Here is a 16,650-nt window from a genome sequence, read left to right as displayed (position 1 = left end):
TTCTTCATTCTATACATTCTTCCTCTGCAAAACCTGGTGCCTACATTACCCACAGTGCACCTGGACAGCTGGCTAGGAGAGTGGGGTGTGTTATGCTAGTCAGGTCTAATGTATTGTGGAGCCTGGAGTAGAGACCAGGATCACACACCTGAACACAGGAACCTGGTGTCAGCTGGTGATTCTGAGTGTGAACAAACCTCAGACCTCTCCTACTCAACATCTACAGGCTCCGCCCACCTCAGATTATAGAATATGATGATACACAACTCTACACAACAGAGTCACCAGGTGTAACAGTTCTGTAGTTCAGAGTCGTTCTGTGGCTGAGCTGCTCTGACTCTACTGTCTCCACTGTCTCCACTGTCTCCACTGTCTCTCTCTCCTCCAGACGTTTGGGAAGATAGCGATGCAGGATCACACTCAGATCAACAGGAACAACAATTTCCAGACTTTTCCTCAGGCTGTTCTCCTCCTCTTCAGGTCAGATCCTCCTCCTCCTCCTCCTCCCACCACAGAGCTCTGATCTTTGTCTCCTCAATCAAAAAGTTCTGTGTGTGTGCGCAGGTGTGCCACAGGTGAGGCGTGGCAGGAGATCATGTTGGCCAGCCTTCCAGGTAAACGCTGTGACCCTGAGTCGGACTACGAGCGGGGGGAGGAGTTCAGCTGCGGCAGCAACTTCGCCATTGTTTACTTCATCAGCTTCTTCATGCTGTGTGCTTTCCTGGTCAGGACACACACACACACACACAAACACACACACACACATACACAGGTAAACACACTGACTGATTTTCCCTCCTTTAGATCATCAACCTGTTTGTCGCTGTCATAATGGACAACTTTGACTATCTGACACGTGATTGGTCGATTCTGGGGCCGCATCATCTGGACGAGTTTAAGAGGATCTGGTCTGAATATGACCCAGAGGCCAAGTATGACACACACACACAGACACACACTCACACACACACTCACACTCACACTCACACTCACTCACACAAGAAAACACCTGGACGCTGTGGCTGTGCTGACATGTTGTGTGTTTGTTGTGTGTTTGTTGTGTGGTCTTCTCTGGGCTCAGGGGTCGGATCAAACACCTGGATGTGGTGGCTCTGCTCAGGAGGATTCAGCCTCCTCTGGGCTTCGGGAAGCTGTGTCCTCACAGAGTGGCGTGTAAGGTAAACCACCCTCAGGCTCCTCTCCGGGTCATTACCTGTCCTCATGATTTTCACGTTTACACAGAGCTCCCGTCTGTCTGCTCACCTGAACCCCCTCCCCTCCTCTTCCTGTCTCTCAGCGTCTGGTAGCCATGAACATGCCTCTGAACTCCGACGGGATGGTGACCTTTAACGCCACGCTCTTCGCTCTGGTTCGCACCGCCCTCAAGATCAAGACTGAAGGTGTGTGTTGTCCTGTTGAACCTGGAACAGTCCAGGTCACAGTCCTGAGTCCATGAGGGTTAGGGTCAGACCAGAGCAGGAGGACTCTTCTACTGTCACAATTCATCTGACAGCTGTTTGTTGTCAGATAAATCAGTCACCACACAAACACAGCAGGGCCACGTCTGACCCCACCCACTGTCTGCTGTTGCTAGGTAACCCTGATCAGGAGAACGAGGAGCTGAGGGTGATCATCAAGAAGATCTGGAAAAGAATGAAACCAAAATTACTGGATGAAGTAATACCTCCACACGAAGGTACTACTACTACTGCAAGTACTACTGCTGCAAGTACTACTATTACTACTGCAAGTACTACAACTGCAAGTACTATTGTTACTACTGCAAGTACTACTACTACTACTGCAAGTACTACTACTGCAAGTACTACTACTACTGCTATTGCAAGTACTACTACTGCAAGTACTAGTGATTCTATTGATGCGAGTGCAAGTAATACTACTGTAGTATTATTATTGTAAGTGAAAGTACTGATACTACAGTAACTACTACTATTACTACAAACTGTACTAATACAATGATGAGGTACTCTGTTGATTTCTTCTTTTCATTTTGAACTTTAATGATTGTTTTATTTTTTTGTGTTCAGCTCATTAACGACCTCTGAGAGTGTGTGTGTGTGTGTGTGTGTGTGTGTGTGTGTGTGTGTGTGTGTGTGTGTGTGTGTGTGAGTGTGTTACAAGTACATTTGCCTTGCTAATACCTCTGATAGTAATACTGCTGTGAGTACCACTAATACTATGATAAAGTGTACTAATACTGCTGTGAGGGGCACAGACTCACTTCCTGTTTCCTCCTGCAGAAGAGGAAGTGACAGTTGGGAAGTTTTACGCGACGTTCCTGATCCAGGATTATTTCAGGAAGTTCAGGAAGAGGAAGGAGAAAGGAACGCTACCTGGAGAGTCTGACTCCACCAACCCGTCTGCAGTCCAGGTCTGTCTGTCTGTCTGTCTGCCTGTCTGTCTCACTGTCTGCCTGTCTGTCTGTCTGACTGTCTGTCTGCCTGTCTGTCTCACTGTCTGTCTGCCTGTCTGTCTGTCTGACTGTCTGTCTCACTGTCTGCCTGTCTGTCTGTCTGCCTGCCTGTCTGTCTGCCTGTCTGTCTCACTATCTGTCTGTCTCACTATCTGTCTGTCTGTCTGTCTGTCTCGTTAACAGTTTATTATAATGAAACATTGGTTTTATTTTTTCATATTGGTCATATGAGTCTTTGAAGAAGATTACAACTACACACATTACAACTACACAACTACTACACACATTACAACTACACACAATACAACTACACACACTCCACACACACTACAACTACACACATTAGCACTACACACACTACACACTACTGTGTGTATTAACGTGTGTGTTTGCAGCTGTGTGTACTAACGTGTGTGTTTGCAGCTGTGTGTACTAACGTGTGTGTTTGCAGCTGTGTAAAGCCGGTCTGAAGACTCTGCAGGATCTGGGTCCAGAGATGCGTCTGGCTCTGAACGAGGACCTGGAGGAGGAGGAGGACGCCATGATGGAGGAAGAAGAGCTGGAGGAGAACACTGCATACAAGGTCTTTATACACACTCCACACACACACAGGTGATCCTTCAGAGTGAGGTCAAAGGTCACAGGTCACAGCATCTGACTGTCTCTGCAGGAAAATGGTTTTGGACCAGAGAAAGAGCGACGGGGCTCCATCCTGACCACGCCCACCGGTAAACAACACGCCAACATCCTGTCATGTGACTCCATCATGTCACTGTGGTTCAGTAGGTTTATCAACACATGAACAGAGATTTATTTTCATATTTTATATGAAAAAAACGAATCCACTGAAAACAGTAAAGCTGTGAAAAATGTCACAGAGTCAGCTGACCCAGCTCCAAACACTCACCTGAGCAGGTTTTTAACATTTAAAAAAAAACTTAAATGATCGTTATCAGAACAGTTTCTGACTAATCCACTAATAGTTTTATTTTTAACTTTCCATTTTTTTCTGGTGGGAAATCTTTCATGCAAATCATTCCTACCAGTCTTATCTGCCTGTGCAGGTAGATACAGAGCTGAGGCGACACCATCCAACACATTAACTACAGATATTATAAAACTGTCCCGTTTCTACCAGCTGAAGGAAAGAAAATCCTGAGCTGATCCATGAGTCGACTCTGAGTTCTTACTTTATTAGCACAGACAGCGAAGACAGTTTTGATTGGTCGTTTGTTCGTAGAAGAAAAAAAACTCAGTCAGCTTGTCTCTGTGGTCATCAGACAGTGATGTCACTGAAAACAGCTTCTTTCATGAAGGTTGAATGTTGTTGTGTTTAGTCCTGAATGATGAGCTGGTTGACCCAGTCTCTGTCTGTCTGCAGGTCCTGGTGGCGTCCTCGGCGACGGGGGTGTTTCTAATGGAGGTCTGATCCACCGGGTCGGCTCCCTCAACAAGATGACGAACGCCAGCGAAAACGATGAAAACCTTTACCGTGGAGACAACATGAGGTCATCTGTCAATCATCATCATCACCACCGCCCATCAGTGAAGAACGGCCTGCTGGACCACTCCCACAAGAGACCATCATACTACAAACATGGAAGGTAGGCCGTCGTACTCAGATGAACTGTGGTGTGAGGCTGCAGCTCTGATGTCATCAGGTGGAGACTGTGGTGTGAGGCTGCAGCTCTGATGTCATCAGGTGGAGACTGTGGTGTGAGGCTGCAGCTCCTCTGATGGTGTCAATGACACTGCTTCGTTTCTGGTTACTGATGATGTAATAAGAAGGTATTCAGGTTGTCTGTCTCAGTTTGTCTTGATTGACAGGTGCTTCAGCCAGTCACACTCTCCTTGTTGTGCAGGAGGGACTCAAGGGACAGATACTGGAGGAACGGGGACATGGAGGCGTACGGAGAGCAGGGTTACTACAGCAGAGAGGAAGACAATGACAGCATCACCTCCAGAGACAGGTACACAGACAGGTACACAGACAGGTACACAGACAGGTACAGTGAACAAACAGGCCTGTGTGTGTGTGTGTGTGTGTGCGTGTTAAAACCTGTTTGTGTTTTCAGACATTACCCTGACGAGCCTCCTCTGTACAGAGACCACTACGATGGCCACGCCCCCTACACTAACAGTAGCTATGGTAACGGCTACAGTGACGGCAGGAGGACAACTCGGAGACGCCTACTTCCTGCCACGCCCACAGGTGAGAGGATATCCCACAATCCTCTCTGCTAGCTGAAAACATTGTGACGTCACAGCTGAATCATGTGATCTCAGCTGCATCATAGAGTCTGAGTGTTCACTCAGTAAATTTTGATCTCATCTAAACCAAACACACCTGAGCTGACACACACTGTGACATCATCACTGACAGGTGAGTGTTTGTGTTTGTTCTTGTTTGTCAGGTCGGAAACCGTCATTTAACATCCAGTGCCTGAGGAGGCAGGGGAGCACTGACGACCTGCCGATCCCTGGGACGTACCACCCCACCTCGCCACCACGCCGTGCACGCACACAAGTAGCACCGCGCACACACACACACACACCAACAACCCCACCACACCGTACGAACACACATGTACCTGCTTCTTCATCAAAATGTAACTCTCCCTCCACCAACTCTTCCCCTCTCTCCCGCCCCCCTCTTCTTCCTCCTCCTCCTCCTCCTCAGACATTCAGCAGTTATGAATCTCGTCACTCCTCCGGTCGCTCTTCAGCAGCCTCCTCGGCGTCATGGGCGAACCCATGTCCTCGCCGCGGACGCCTTCTCTACGCTCCTCTCATCCTGGTGGAGGAGGAAGGCAGCCCGCCCTGGGGGGGGGGAGGAGGAGGACCCGGGGGTGAGGGGAAAAAGGGAGGAGCAGGGAGAGGTGAGGAGACCTGGAGCTAACTCTTGAACTGCTTGTAGCTGATAGTCGGCCACACTCTGCTCCTGTTGTTCCAGCTCAGGATCCTTGAGTCCCACTCAGGGGCCATATCCTTCAGGGGACCCGGTTTACGAAGGTGTGGCCCTTCATAGACCGTGAGGGCCGATTTCAGGTCCTTGGTTTGAACAGTTGTACCGTTACTGTTGAACAGAGCTGAAACACAACACTGACATTAACAGTTAATCCTCAGACTCTGTCTGTGCTGGTTGATGACAGATTGTTTTCATTACTGCTGCAATGAATCTTGGGATATGTTGGAACGTGAAGGATCCACCTGTTGGAGCCTTCATGGTCCAGAAAGAGGAAGCATGTGACAGCAGGCTACATGCTAACGCTGCTAACAGTGAAGCACGACAGAAACAGTGACGTTGTCCAGATAAAATGATGACGTTGTCACTCTCTCAGATACACTGGTACAGTCTGATAAGAGCCAGTGCAGCAGAAACAACCTGTCAGTGGCGTGTGGCGTGTGCAGTCCTCATGACACCTCTGCAGTGTGAATGTGAGCATGTGACTCCTGAAGCTGTAGATCTCAGTGTGAATCAGCTGTGAACGTCTCAGTAGTTCAATACTCAGCCAGTGTGATGCAGACTGGTCATGTGACACGACCATGTCATGTGATGTGGACTAATGCCTGCAATAACTGTAGTGTTTGAACTGTCGTGTTGACGCACCGGACTGTACAGGTGTACCTGATGAAGGTGACACTGTGACACAAACTGAAACTCACCAGGTGAGTTGTTGTGTTTCATCCCACAGGTGTCAGTGTGACAGGTGCAGCACCCAGACCAGCCTGGTACGGTGGCCCTGTGGGGACATCAGGTAGGAAGCATGAACAGACACACTAAATGACCCCAGCTGTGGTTTTATGAAACGTTGTGTAAACGTTCCTGTGTTGTCTTCAGCTCCGCCGCCGTACAGAGCCTACACCACCCTCAGAGTCCCCTCTCAGCTCGGAGCTCAGTTCACTGAGAAACGAGGATCGGCCGACAGTCTGGTGGAGGCGGTGGGGACGCATTGATCAATTACTGATACTGATCAGTGATGTGTCAGACGACAGTCACTGATTCTTCTTCTTTCTACAGGTTCTGATCTCAGAGGGTCTCGGTCTTTACGCTCGGGATCCAAAATTTGTGGCATTTGCGAAGCGAGAGATCGCTGACGCATGTCACATGACGGTGGATGAGATGGAATCAGCTGCCAGTGACCTGCTTGGCTCAGGGAGCCATGGTTTCCTTGGCAACTCTGCAGCCGACCCTGCCGCGCTGTACAGCGATGAGGAGCCAATCAGGACGGGTCGTGACGAGGACGAGCTGGCCGATGAGATGACCTGTGTGACATCATTTTGACACTCTGGACCAATCACAGATTAGAGACAGGTAGTGAGACAGGTGGGGCATCAGCCATGTTTCAACCTGTCAGGGTTTGATTGACAGGACATTTGACCAATCAGGAGACAAAACAGAGGGGCGGGGTTTAATCAAAGCAAAACTGAATGAGTTTGCTGAAAAGTAAATTTAGTTGTTTTATGGACAGACTTCTGATTAGGAAGGAGGAAGGAAAGGAAGCAAGAAAGGTGGGAAGAAGTGGGAGGTGATGGAGGAAGGAAGAAGAGGAAATAAGAAAAACTTGTGGAAGAAAGAAACAAAAAGGAAGGAAAGAAAGGAGGTACAAGAAAAGATGTTAGGACAAATTTCTGAAAAGGAAAGAAAAAGGAAGGTGAAAGAAGGGCTCAGAGACTGAGGATGAAAATTGAAGGAAAGAACAGAAGAAGAAATGGTTGAAGGAAGGCTAAGTAAAGAAAAGTGGAAAGAAAGAAAAATGGAGGAACAAAAGGAGATGAAGGTGAAAGGGAAAGAAGGATTATAGACAAAGAACGAGAAGAGACAAAAGATAAAGGAAAGAGGAAACAGCAAGTCAACTCCAGTCGTCACGGCGATGCTGACTGTTTGACACCACTGAGCAGAAGTGTGTGTGAGCGGGCCAACCAGGCCCCAGCGGCCCCAGGGGCCCCAGGGGCTCCTCTGAGCTACATGGGATCACACTGTACCCACAATGCACTTATGCTGCACGTCAGTTTGGGCTCACAAGTTGTTCTGTAATTTGATGAACAATATGAATAAGGTTTTTGAATATTTGCTACCTAAATTTATGAACTCATGTACAGACACAACTGGAAACTACACTTTTCAAATTACATAATTTAGAACAGGTCGTTATAATTTTCAAAGAGGGGAATTCAGATGTTATGAATTCAGAGAGTTTTTCAAATGTGTCATTGCTGTAAATTCAGTGGTAGTATTAGTATTATTATTGATTCAATTTCACAGTTACATTTTTATGCAAAAGTTCATTCATTCCTGCTGGTAATTTACTTGAAAATAATAAACTTGTCAGTTTGTGTAGTTAACTTTCACTGTAATTTAATATCAGAAAGATGTTTGTTGTTTCTTGTATTTTTTTTTGTGGAGGTTGACTTTGACACACAACATAGTCCTGTTTCCTTACTTTGTCTCATATTTTCTTGCAGTAAATTATTTTTCTACACTTGTATAAGAGCACCATCTTTCTGATATCAAATTCTGACGAAGGTCAGAAGTGAATTCTCTCCATTCATTGTTTTAAGTAAGTTAAGAGCAGGAATTAATAAACCGTGTTCAGAAATGCAGAGAAGTGTTGAGTGTGATTCTGTCACTGATTCTTTCTAATACAGTCTAACAATAAGTTGAACTTCCTGCTCTGTGTGGAGAAAAATGTTTCTCATATTTTATTAATGTGTATTTTTATTCTCATAAATGAAGGAGTTGTCTAGAATCAAAAGATGAACTGAAAAGCCTTTTTTTTGACTCTTTGTTGTTTTCTATCTGACAGGAGAAAGTGTTAGTTCAGTGTGTTTTCTTTTTTTAAATGTTTGATATTTTTTATTCATTCTGACAGAGAGTACTGGATTTTTCCTGCTGATTTGTTTTGTACAGCTGAGAGTCTGCTGTATTTTTGTTTTGTCCAAAATTTTGTGTTTCCGTCAGACTTCTGTTTTTCTTTCCAACTGCTTGGACAGCTTCCCAGCAGTTAAGGGCTTTTCAATTTCATGCCTGGATTTCCCTATAAATCCTCCTCAGATGTTCAGAACTGCAGTGCTCAGCTGAGAACTAGCTCTGTCTGAATCCATATTTACCTCAAATAAAGACTGACTACAAGCTGCTGTTTGAACTCCTTCATTTTCTTTCAAACCAGACTTTCTTTACTTTGTTCAGTCTTTAAAACTGCCACGTTTTAAAATGGACTATAGACTTATTTAGTTATTTTATTGTTTGGATGGCAACCATAATTGAACAACTGCTTATTTAATAATATGATATGAGGTATAATATCATAATGTCATAGTATAGGAAGGTCTAAAAATGTCACAGTGCAGTAAGGTCTGAAAATTTCATAGTATACTAAGGTCTAAAAATGTCATAGTAAAAAAAGGTATAAAAATGTCACAGTATAAAAAGGTGTCAAAATGTCAGTATATTAAGTATAAAAACGTCACAGTATACTGAGGTCTAAAAATGCCATAGTATAATAAGATATAAAAATGTCATAGTGTAATAAAGTTTAAAAATGCCATAGTAAAATAAGGTCTAAAAATGTAAAAATAGTATAGTATACTAAGGTCTTAGAATGTCATGGTATAATAAAGTATGAAAATGTCACAGTATAAAAAGATATAAAAATATTACAGTATAGTAGGGGCTAAAAATCAGGCAGAGTGGGAGAGGCAGGTGGGTCAAGGATGGGATTGGAGATGGTGCTGGCAGGTCGGTGCAGCTGGAACCACTGGGATTTGATGGGAGACAATGAAAGCTGGACGTGGTAGGAATCACTGTTCGCAGGTATACTGACCCTGAGGCACATGCAAACTCACCCACATGGTAGACTGAACGATGTGGTGCAGACTGGAGTGAAGAGCCAGTGGTTAAATACTGCAGAAGGATCAGCATTGATTAGTAGATGATGAACTTCAGGTAGAAAAAAGTCATAAAATAAGAAAATGTAATGATTATCATAATACAGTACATCATGAAAATGTATTGTCACAAAATCATATGAATTAAAGCATAAAAAGTATTAAAGTCTAAAAAGTTACAATAATGTTAAATATTAAGTCATAAAAATGTGAATGGAGTATACTAGGTCAGTGGTTCCCAATCTGTGGGCCAGGGCCCACCTGTGGGCCATAAAGGTATTGCAAGTGGGCTAACAAATCATTTAACTGTGCAATTTTGGTTTTAAAAAAAATAATTATAAAAAATGAAAATAAAAATAATGTTTTTAAATGTTTTACCACAAAAATTTAAAAACATTAACAATGTTTTAAAACTCCTTTCTTTTTTTCCGATTCACATATATTAAGGCCTATCACTGTGGTAAGCCAATGTGAGCAGCTTTATGTCGTCGCTGGCTGGATCACATCATATAATTGTTTGTGATGAGGTCATAGTTTGGCCACCAACATTTTTGAGGTTTTCAAAGGTTGGAAACCAGTGTACTAAGTCAAATAACATCATAGTATAACAGGTTATGATGTCATCGTATATAGTAAAGTAAATCAAAAATATAATAATATAAAGTCATAAAGATATATGATAATAAGTCATTAAAATGTTATAGTGCAGTGAGATATAAAAATGTTGTATTATAGTTACAGTAGAGTGATTCCCTGGTAGCTCACCTGGTACAGCACAGACCACAGGCCTGATTCCTCACTGCAGCGACGCATTTGCTGCATTTCTTCCACTCTCACCGTCACAATGAAGCATTTGCCAAGTTTAATATAGTAATTTTAGCGTCTAGTAAGTCATAACATGTCATCGTATATGAGGTTAGAAAGGTCATAGGATAAGTTATAAAAGGTCATAGTATAGTATGTTATAGAAATGTATTTGTTTTGCTCTTATGCCTCGGCGCTGGCGACATGATGAAATGATTAGATTTCAGTGGTCAAAGGTCGAAGTTCAGGGTCACAGTGACCTCACAATACAAGGTTTTGGCCATAACTCAAATGAACTTATTCAATTCAATTCAGTTTTATTTGTATAGCGCCAAATCATAATATACATTATCTCAAGGCACTTTACAGGGTAAGGTCAAGACCTTACTTTGTTAAAGAGAAAAACCCAACAGTTCCCACAAAGAGCAAGCGCTTGGCGACAGGGGGGAGGAAAAACTCCCTTTTAACAGGAAGAAACCTCCAACAGAACCGGGCTCAGGGTGGGGGGGGGGTCTGCCTCGACCGGTTGGGTTTAGGAGAAGATAAAAAGAGGGGGTGGGGGGAGGAGAGAGGAGAGAAGAGAGAGAGAGAGAGACCAGGAACAGCTGTGTAGGTAATGGTGTTATCAATAATAATGACAGGTAACAGTGGTTAATAGTAAAGATGAGTAGTGGTGGATCTGGATCCTGCTGCTCCAGAGGCAGAGAGACCTGCAGAATGAGGACAGAGAGAAGGAGAGAGAGGAGAAGCACAAACTACGGGAGAGAAAAAAAATACAAAGTTAATGGCATGAAGTCATCGAGAGAGAGAGAGAGAGAGACAGAAATAGAGAGAGAGAGCCCAGTGAATCATGGGAATCCCCCAGCAGTCTAGCTCTATAGCAGCATAACTAAGGGATGGGTCGGGACATACCCGAGCCAGCCCTAACTATAAGCTTTACTAAACAGGACAGTTTTAAGCCTGATCTTAAAGGTAGAGAGGGAGTCTGCCTCCTGAACCCACACTGGGAGCTGGTTCCACAGGAGAGGAGCCTGATAGCTGAAGGCTCTGCCCCCCATTCTACTCTTACAAACTCTGGGAACCACAAGTAGACCTGCATTTAGAGAGCAAAGTGTCCTATTGGGAAAATAGGGAACTATAAGCTCTCCAAGGTACGATGGTGCCTGACCATTAATGGCTTTGTAGGTGAGGAGGAGGATTTTAAATTCTATCCTGGAGTTTACAGGGAGCCAATGCAGAGAGGCTAACACAGGAGAGATGTGATCTCGTTTCCTAGTTCCTGTCAGTACTCGTGCTGCCGCATTCTGGATCAATTGGAGGCTTTTTACTGAATTTTTGGGACATCCTGACAATAAAGAGTTACAGTAGTCCAGTCTTGAGGTAACAAATGCATGAACTAGTTTTTCAGCTTCCTTTAGACATAGAATGGGTCTGATTTTAGCAATATTGTGCAGGTGGAAGAAGGCTGTCCTAGAGACTTGCTTTATATGTGAAGTAAAGGACAAGTCCTGGTCAAAAATGACACCAAGGTTTCTGACTGTAGCACATGAGGCCAAGGTGATGTCATCCAGAGTCAGTATATTATCACATAGTGTATCTCTGAGGTGTTTTGGGCCAATTACAATAACTTCAGTTTTGTCTGAATTTAAGAGTAAGAAATTACTGGTCATCCAGGTTTTTATGTCCCCACACCTGAAGCTTGGCTACCTGGTTAGTCTCACCTGGCTTCATGGATAAGTACAACTGGGTGTCATCTGCGTAACAATGGAAATTTATCTGGTGCCTCCTAATAATGTTTCCCAGAGGAAGCATATATAGACTGAAGAGTATTGGTCCTAGTACAGAACCTTGTGGAACTCCATGACTGACTTTTGTGATGATAGATCTCAAATGTCTATATGAATAAAATAAAGCGATTGACATTTTTCATCTAAAAGGTCAAAGGTCAAAGGTCAACTTCACTGTGACTTCATAATGTTCTGCAAAAGCACTGTAACTCAGGATGGGGAGACCGGGACCATATTTCTTGCAACTTGGCGGAGGCATACAACCACGAGGCAGTAATTCTAGTTTGTACATGTATAGATACAACATGTCGACGAGACAAGGCTCACACTGGAAATATATTTTTTCAGAGCCTTGGCTGATGGACCTCATCATTACTCTTTAAAGGAGGTGTGGCAACTTATGTCTCATTAACCTTCACATCATAGCAAATTATTCTTCAAGTTGAGAATATTTGTTTTAGTTGAATTAGAATGTCTGTGAAGTTAACCTTTAACAAGGGAAACAGATTTGACCACTGGAAAACAATAACCATCACCTCTACTCCCTGAATATGTACAGACAGTGATGGACTGTTTCTGTCACTGTGCTTCATTCAACCTGACATGACATCAGGTAATATTCAAAATGACGGAGGGTTGACGTAGCAACACCACACCCACAGGGCTCAGCTCTTCTCAGATAAAAGCTGTAATAAAAACTTTATTCATCCTGCAGGACATTTGTGTCAAAGAGGTTCAATGTACACATTGAAAAATTTGTGCATACAAACATTTCTGCACACAAACATTCAGACCTACATAATAAATACAGTACATATAAATTCATATTTTATTCTTTTATTCTTTTTCTGTCACAGTTTCATGAAATCCACTACACAATAACTTTTTTCAAAATATTCTGTTTTTTTAGAGGTTTGGTGATGTAGTGCTGCTCACAGAGTCAGCTGGTGAATTATTGTAGCTAGTGAGCTAACTGCTAACACACTAGCAAGCCAGGACATGCTGGGCCTGGTGTGTAAAGCACTTTGACTTGTCTTGTTGTTGAAAGGCATTACGGCAGTAAAGTTACTTCCCCTTGTCTGAAAAAATTTAAATCAAAACCTGGCTTCATTGACCCTGTCTACCTGGTTTGATGTTTGGCTAGAGCAGCGGTACAGCAGGTTGATTTTGCGGATGTCAAGTTCTGACATGTCCCTCCTCTGGCCGATCTGGACCGAGGCGTCTGGGATCGGGGTGATCGTGTTTCTGCCGTTTTGGGAGAAGGAAGTTTTTCTGTAGTGCATGATGGAGGAGTAGTCGTATGGAGTGTTCAGGTTGTTGGACTCACGCTTCTGGAAGTTGTGGGTCTTTTCTGGTTCGATGTTCTCCCAGTTGATCCTGACATACCGGTCGCGGTCGCTCCTGCTATGCTCATGGTAGAAACCCAGGGCGTGGATGAGTTCGTGCTGGATGATGCCGAATGAGACGCAGCCGGTTCGTTTGAGGGAGAGAATCTGACGGCCTCCTACTCTACCCACTGATGAGAAGCATCCGTCTCTGTTCTTGATGCTGATGTAGTCTTTTTGTTTCCTCTTGTCTGTTCGGCGAACGAAGCGGATGCAGGTTCTGTTGAAAGACTTCATGGCGCTGTAAATCTTGTCTTGCTCTGAACGGGAGAATTGGGTGCTCACAGTGTACGGGATCTGCACCAAGCCGCTGGAATCTTTCCTCCATAAGCAGTTGTACCAACATTTGGCGTTCCGTGGGATTCTGGTTCTGGTCTGCAGTATGTCACCCTCGACCAGCTTCTCACTGGCCCTGCTGTTTGCACTTAAAATCCTGGTACCAATACTGTTTGACTCACTATCGTACTCAGGTTGTGTTTCATTTCCACCCTCAGTGAGCAGACAGGTGTGGCAGAGGACCAGCAGCCACAGCAGGAGACTGAGACTCATCTTCAGGGTCTGAGGCCTCGAGCGTTGGAGTTAAAAACTACTGAAGTGTCTGGACTGTGAATCCTAGAAGACAAGACAGATTCATTAAACCAGTGTAGATCCCCTCTCCTCTCTATTTCACTATGCCCTCAGTTATAAGATGTAAACTCATGTATGATGTCTACTCATTATAATCACGATGGAGCCACAGAGGTGATGTGGTATTTCCTTCTTTGTCTCCATCATTTTCTCTGTGTGGACTCTGTTCTTATCCCACACCTGTGTATGTATCTGGTCCAGGCCAAGGAGGGAAAACGGATCCATAGTAACTGTTTCATTCTGGTTTGGTTCATATTCACTCTGACTTTTGACAAAAAAAACAAAACCTGTAAAAAGAGCTCACAGATTGGATGGTTTTAGTGATGTCATAGGGCTCAATTGGCACTTTAACTGAGTGAAGCAGGGATGATGTGTTCCTGTAGACCAACCCAGAGGTTAGCATCTCCTGGTTCCCTCCACTAACAGCCAATAGGATTTCTCCTCTGTGTTTTGGATGATCAGAGATAATCAGCAACAGTTTCTGACCCTGACAGGTTTGGTTCAGCAGGATCATCTTCACTAATGACTCCACTTTATGATGTTTGGAGCCTAAATACAACCAGCAGCAGTAAAAAGCTCATGTTAGGCTGTAAACCAACGACCCCACGGTCACATGACTTCACCGTCACCACCACTCACCTTCAGCCTGTGGTCTGATTCAGCTCTGAGCTCTTCTACAGAAGCCTTTCCTCTGACAGAGTTAGTGACAGTCTGTAGAAACACAGCGAGGCTGTAAAGGTGGACTGGTGAGGAGGTCGGTTTCATGTTGGACTGATGACGTCTAACGTCCCCGACGACCTCTGTCGTCTCATTTAGACTCTTGTTAGCAAGAGAAGCTTCAAGAAGCAGGACTGAGGGATTTACTGACGGATCTGATGTCAGAGAATCAAACCTGAAAACTTCTTGAGCTGCTGTTAAACACAGACCTGACTTCAGGCATCAAGCAGAAACACATTCAAACACCCAGAGACTCAGGACCAGGGACAGGAAGTGATGAATCCTGGTGAAATGTCATCTAATCACATCTCCATTCAGTCTGAAACTAACTGAGCATCTCTGGCACAGAGATTTCTTCCAGGACAGATTCAGTTGGACCTGACGTCATGTTGTGTAACATCAATAGTATATGATTGATTCAGTATTTGCAGATGATCAGTATTAAAGGAGCAGGATGGAGCTCGTTAGACCAGCAACAATAATCTAACATGACACAACTCGACTGGCTGAATGAAAACAAGATGAGGCAGGGTCCAACATTATATGCCAGGGTCCTCAGCCCAGTTCTGGCCCCCATCTGGACTGATTCCGGCTGTTAAGATGTTAAGTCATACAGCATGTGGGCCAGACTTGGGCCGAGGAACTGGGCATACATTGAGCCAGAAGAAAGACAATATGAGGGCTAAGTATTCGACACAATAATTTCTTTTTGGGGTCACTTACTAAACTAATGACTGAAGTCGTGTCAGAACACGAATTATAAATGTTACTGTTACCTTTAGCATGTTGAACTTAATGTGCTAGCATCAACATTTGCATCCTAACCTCCAGACCTGCTAACGCACACTGGAGGTTCATAAAAACACAAACAGATGAAGATACTCACAGAGAAACAAAAGCTGTCGTCTTCAGGTCGATGATGTGAGACGTTCACTGCTGTGTTTGTGTCCAACCTGTGTATTTATACTCAAAGTAAAACAGGCAACATCATTGGACAACCAGAGGGCTTTACTATAACTGAACTGTGTGTGTGTGGGTGTGTGGTTTCTGTGTCACTTGATGCTGATGCAGTTTATTGTATGAAATGATTTGTTCTTTTGAAATTAATTTGCAGAAGTTTGGTTGAAGTGAATTTCCAGAGAAAGGTCATGTGGGTGAAGACGTGATTCAACTTTAGAGGAATATTAGGTTAGTTTGTGGTGATGAGCAACCGCCACAGACACATGTACATGCTTGTGGTGCCCGAAACACCATAAGCATTCTGAAGGTGGATGTGGAGGAACTTGTAGTAAGCAGAGACCTGTGTCATAAAAAACTCAAAAGTCCCAGAGAAACGCAGCCAGTAGATACGTCCGTTATCTGTAGCTGTAGCTAACTATGTAGCTTTGACTTTTGTTGATTGATCAATTGATTGGTCCCCCCCACCCCCACCCCCATCCATGTGATCTGTTACAGTCATGGAATGAACAAACTTGTCGGGTTTTACCTGCATGTAAGTTAAAGCTCTTGGCTGAGCTACAGTTGTAGTTTAGTTAAATTAAAAATAAAAAAGTCAACCCATTTTTTTAATAAACTCAAATAAATTTAGGATAATTGGAACAACTTTCAGTTTTATTTTGATTGTGTGATTCTCAGTGTGTGTGTTTTTTTTCCACTGCACACTGTATTGTGTTTCTCTGGGAAGATAAAGTGGAAGAAGAAGTGATGAGTCAGTGAGACAGTGATGTCCACACACACTCAAGCATGACAGTAAAAACAAAACTCAGTGATTTTTAAGGCAAATTAATTTGTCTAACACATCATCACACACAGAGGTCATCCAATCAGCTTCACAGAAATAAAAGACCCATAAAAATAGAGGTAAAATAAGAAAACAGTATAAAAACAGATCATCTCTAATTAAAGTGCAAGATCAGCAAATGAAATGAAGGCAGAGGAGAACTGAGCAGTTTTTAACTTCTCTTTAAAACCAGTTAAGGTTTGGGCAGATCTTATATCCATCAGGACC

The 16,650-nt window shown here is 43.8% G+C and overlaps 2 protein-coding genes across 2 annotated transcripts in view; one reads left to right on the top strand and one right to left on the bottom strand.

Moving 5' to 3' along the window:
- The window catches only part of cacna1fb (calcium channel, voltage-dependent, L type, alpha 1F subunit), a 34,116-nt gene extending 25,544 nt beyond the window's left edge, over nt 1–8,572 (top strand). The window contains exons 35-51 of the mRNA XM_071458691.1: nt 389–480; nt 565–724; nt 805–932; nt 1,082–1,178; nt 1,298–1,400; nt 1,595–1,696; nt 2,262–2,392; nt 2,886–3,017; nt 3,105–3,162; nt 3,816–4,038; nt 4,297–4,404; nt 4,510–4,646; nt 4,849–4,961; nt 5,115–5,313; nt 6,130–6,192; nt 6,276–6,376; nt 6,456–8,572. Coding sequence (XP_071314792.1) covers nt 389–480; nt 565–724; nt 805–932; nt 1,082–1,178; nt 1,298–1,400; nt 1,595–1,696; nt 2,262–2,392; nt 2,886–3,017; nt 3,105–3,162; nt 3,816–4,038; nt 4,297–4,404; nt 4,510–4,646; nt 4,849–4,961; nt 5,115–5,313; nt 6,130–6,192; nt 6,276–6,376; nt 6,456–6,719 — 2,211 coding nt within the window. The 3' untranslated portion in view covers nt 6,720–8,572. The remainder of the gene's footprint in view (nt 1–388; nt 481–564; nt 725–804; nt 933–1,081; nt 1,179–1,297; nt 1,401–1,594; nt 1,697–2,261; nt 2,393–2,885; nt 3,018–3,104; nt 3,163–3,815; nt 4,039–4,296; nt 4,405–4,509; nt 4,647–4,848; nt 4,962–5,114; nt 5,314–6,129; nt 6,193–6,275; nt 6,377–6,455) is intronic.
- A 4,005-nt stretch (nt 8,573–12,577) lies between these two features.
- LOC139606570 (hatching enzyme 1.2-like) lies at nt 12,578–16,520 on the bottom strand. Its single transcript, XM_071458825.1, has 2 exons — nt 15,529–16,520; nt 12,578–13,910 (listed from the first exon to the last, which is right to left on the bottom strand). Exon 2 carries the CDS (start codon nt 13,845–13,847, stop codon nt 13,008–13,010), a length of 840 nt encoding a protein of 279 aa, XP_071314926.1. The 5' UTR covers nt 13,848–13,910; nt 15,529–16,520; the 3' UTR covers nt 12,578–13,007.
- Between the last annotated feature and the right edge of the window lie 130 nt (nt 16,521–16,650).

This window comes from Trachinotus anak, unplaced genomic scaffold (genome assembly GCF_046630095.1).
Source record: "Trachinotus anak isolate AG129_WGS33_773 ecotype Australia unplaced genomic scaffold, CSIRO_AGI_Tana_v1 ptg000022l, whole genome shotgun sequence".
Lineage (NCBI taxonomy): Eukaryota > Metazoa > Chordata > Actinopteri > Carangiformes > Carangidae > Trachinotus > Trachinotus anak.
Note: the sequence above shows the minus strand (reverse complement) of the source record. Positions and strands in the feature narration are given on the sequence as shown.

Coding starts and splice junctions, on each gene's coding strand:
- LOC139606570 (XM_071458825.1), bottom strand. CDS start 13,847: ATGAGTCTCAGTCTCCTGCTGTGGCTGCTGGTCCTCTGCCACACCTGT.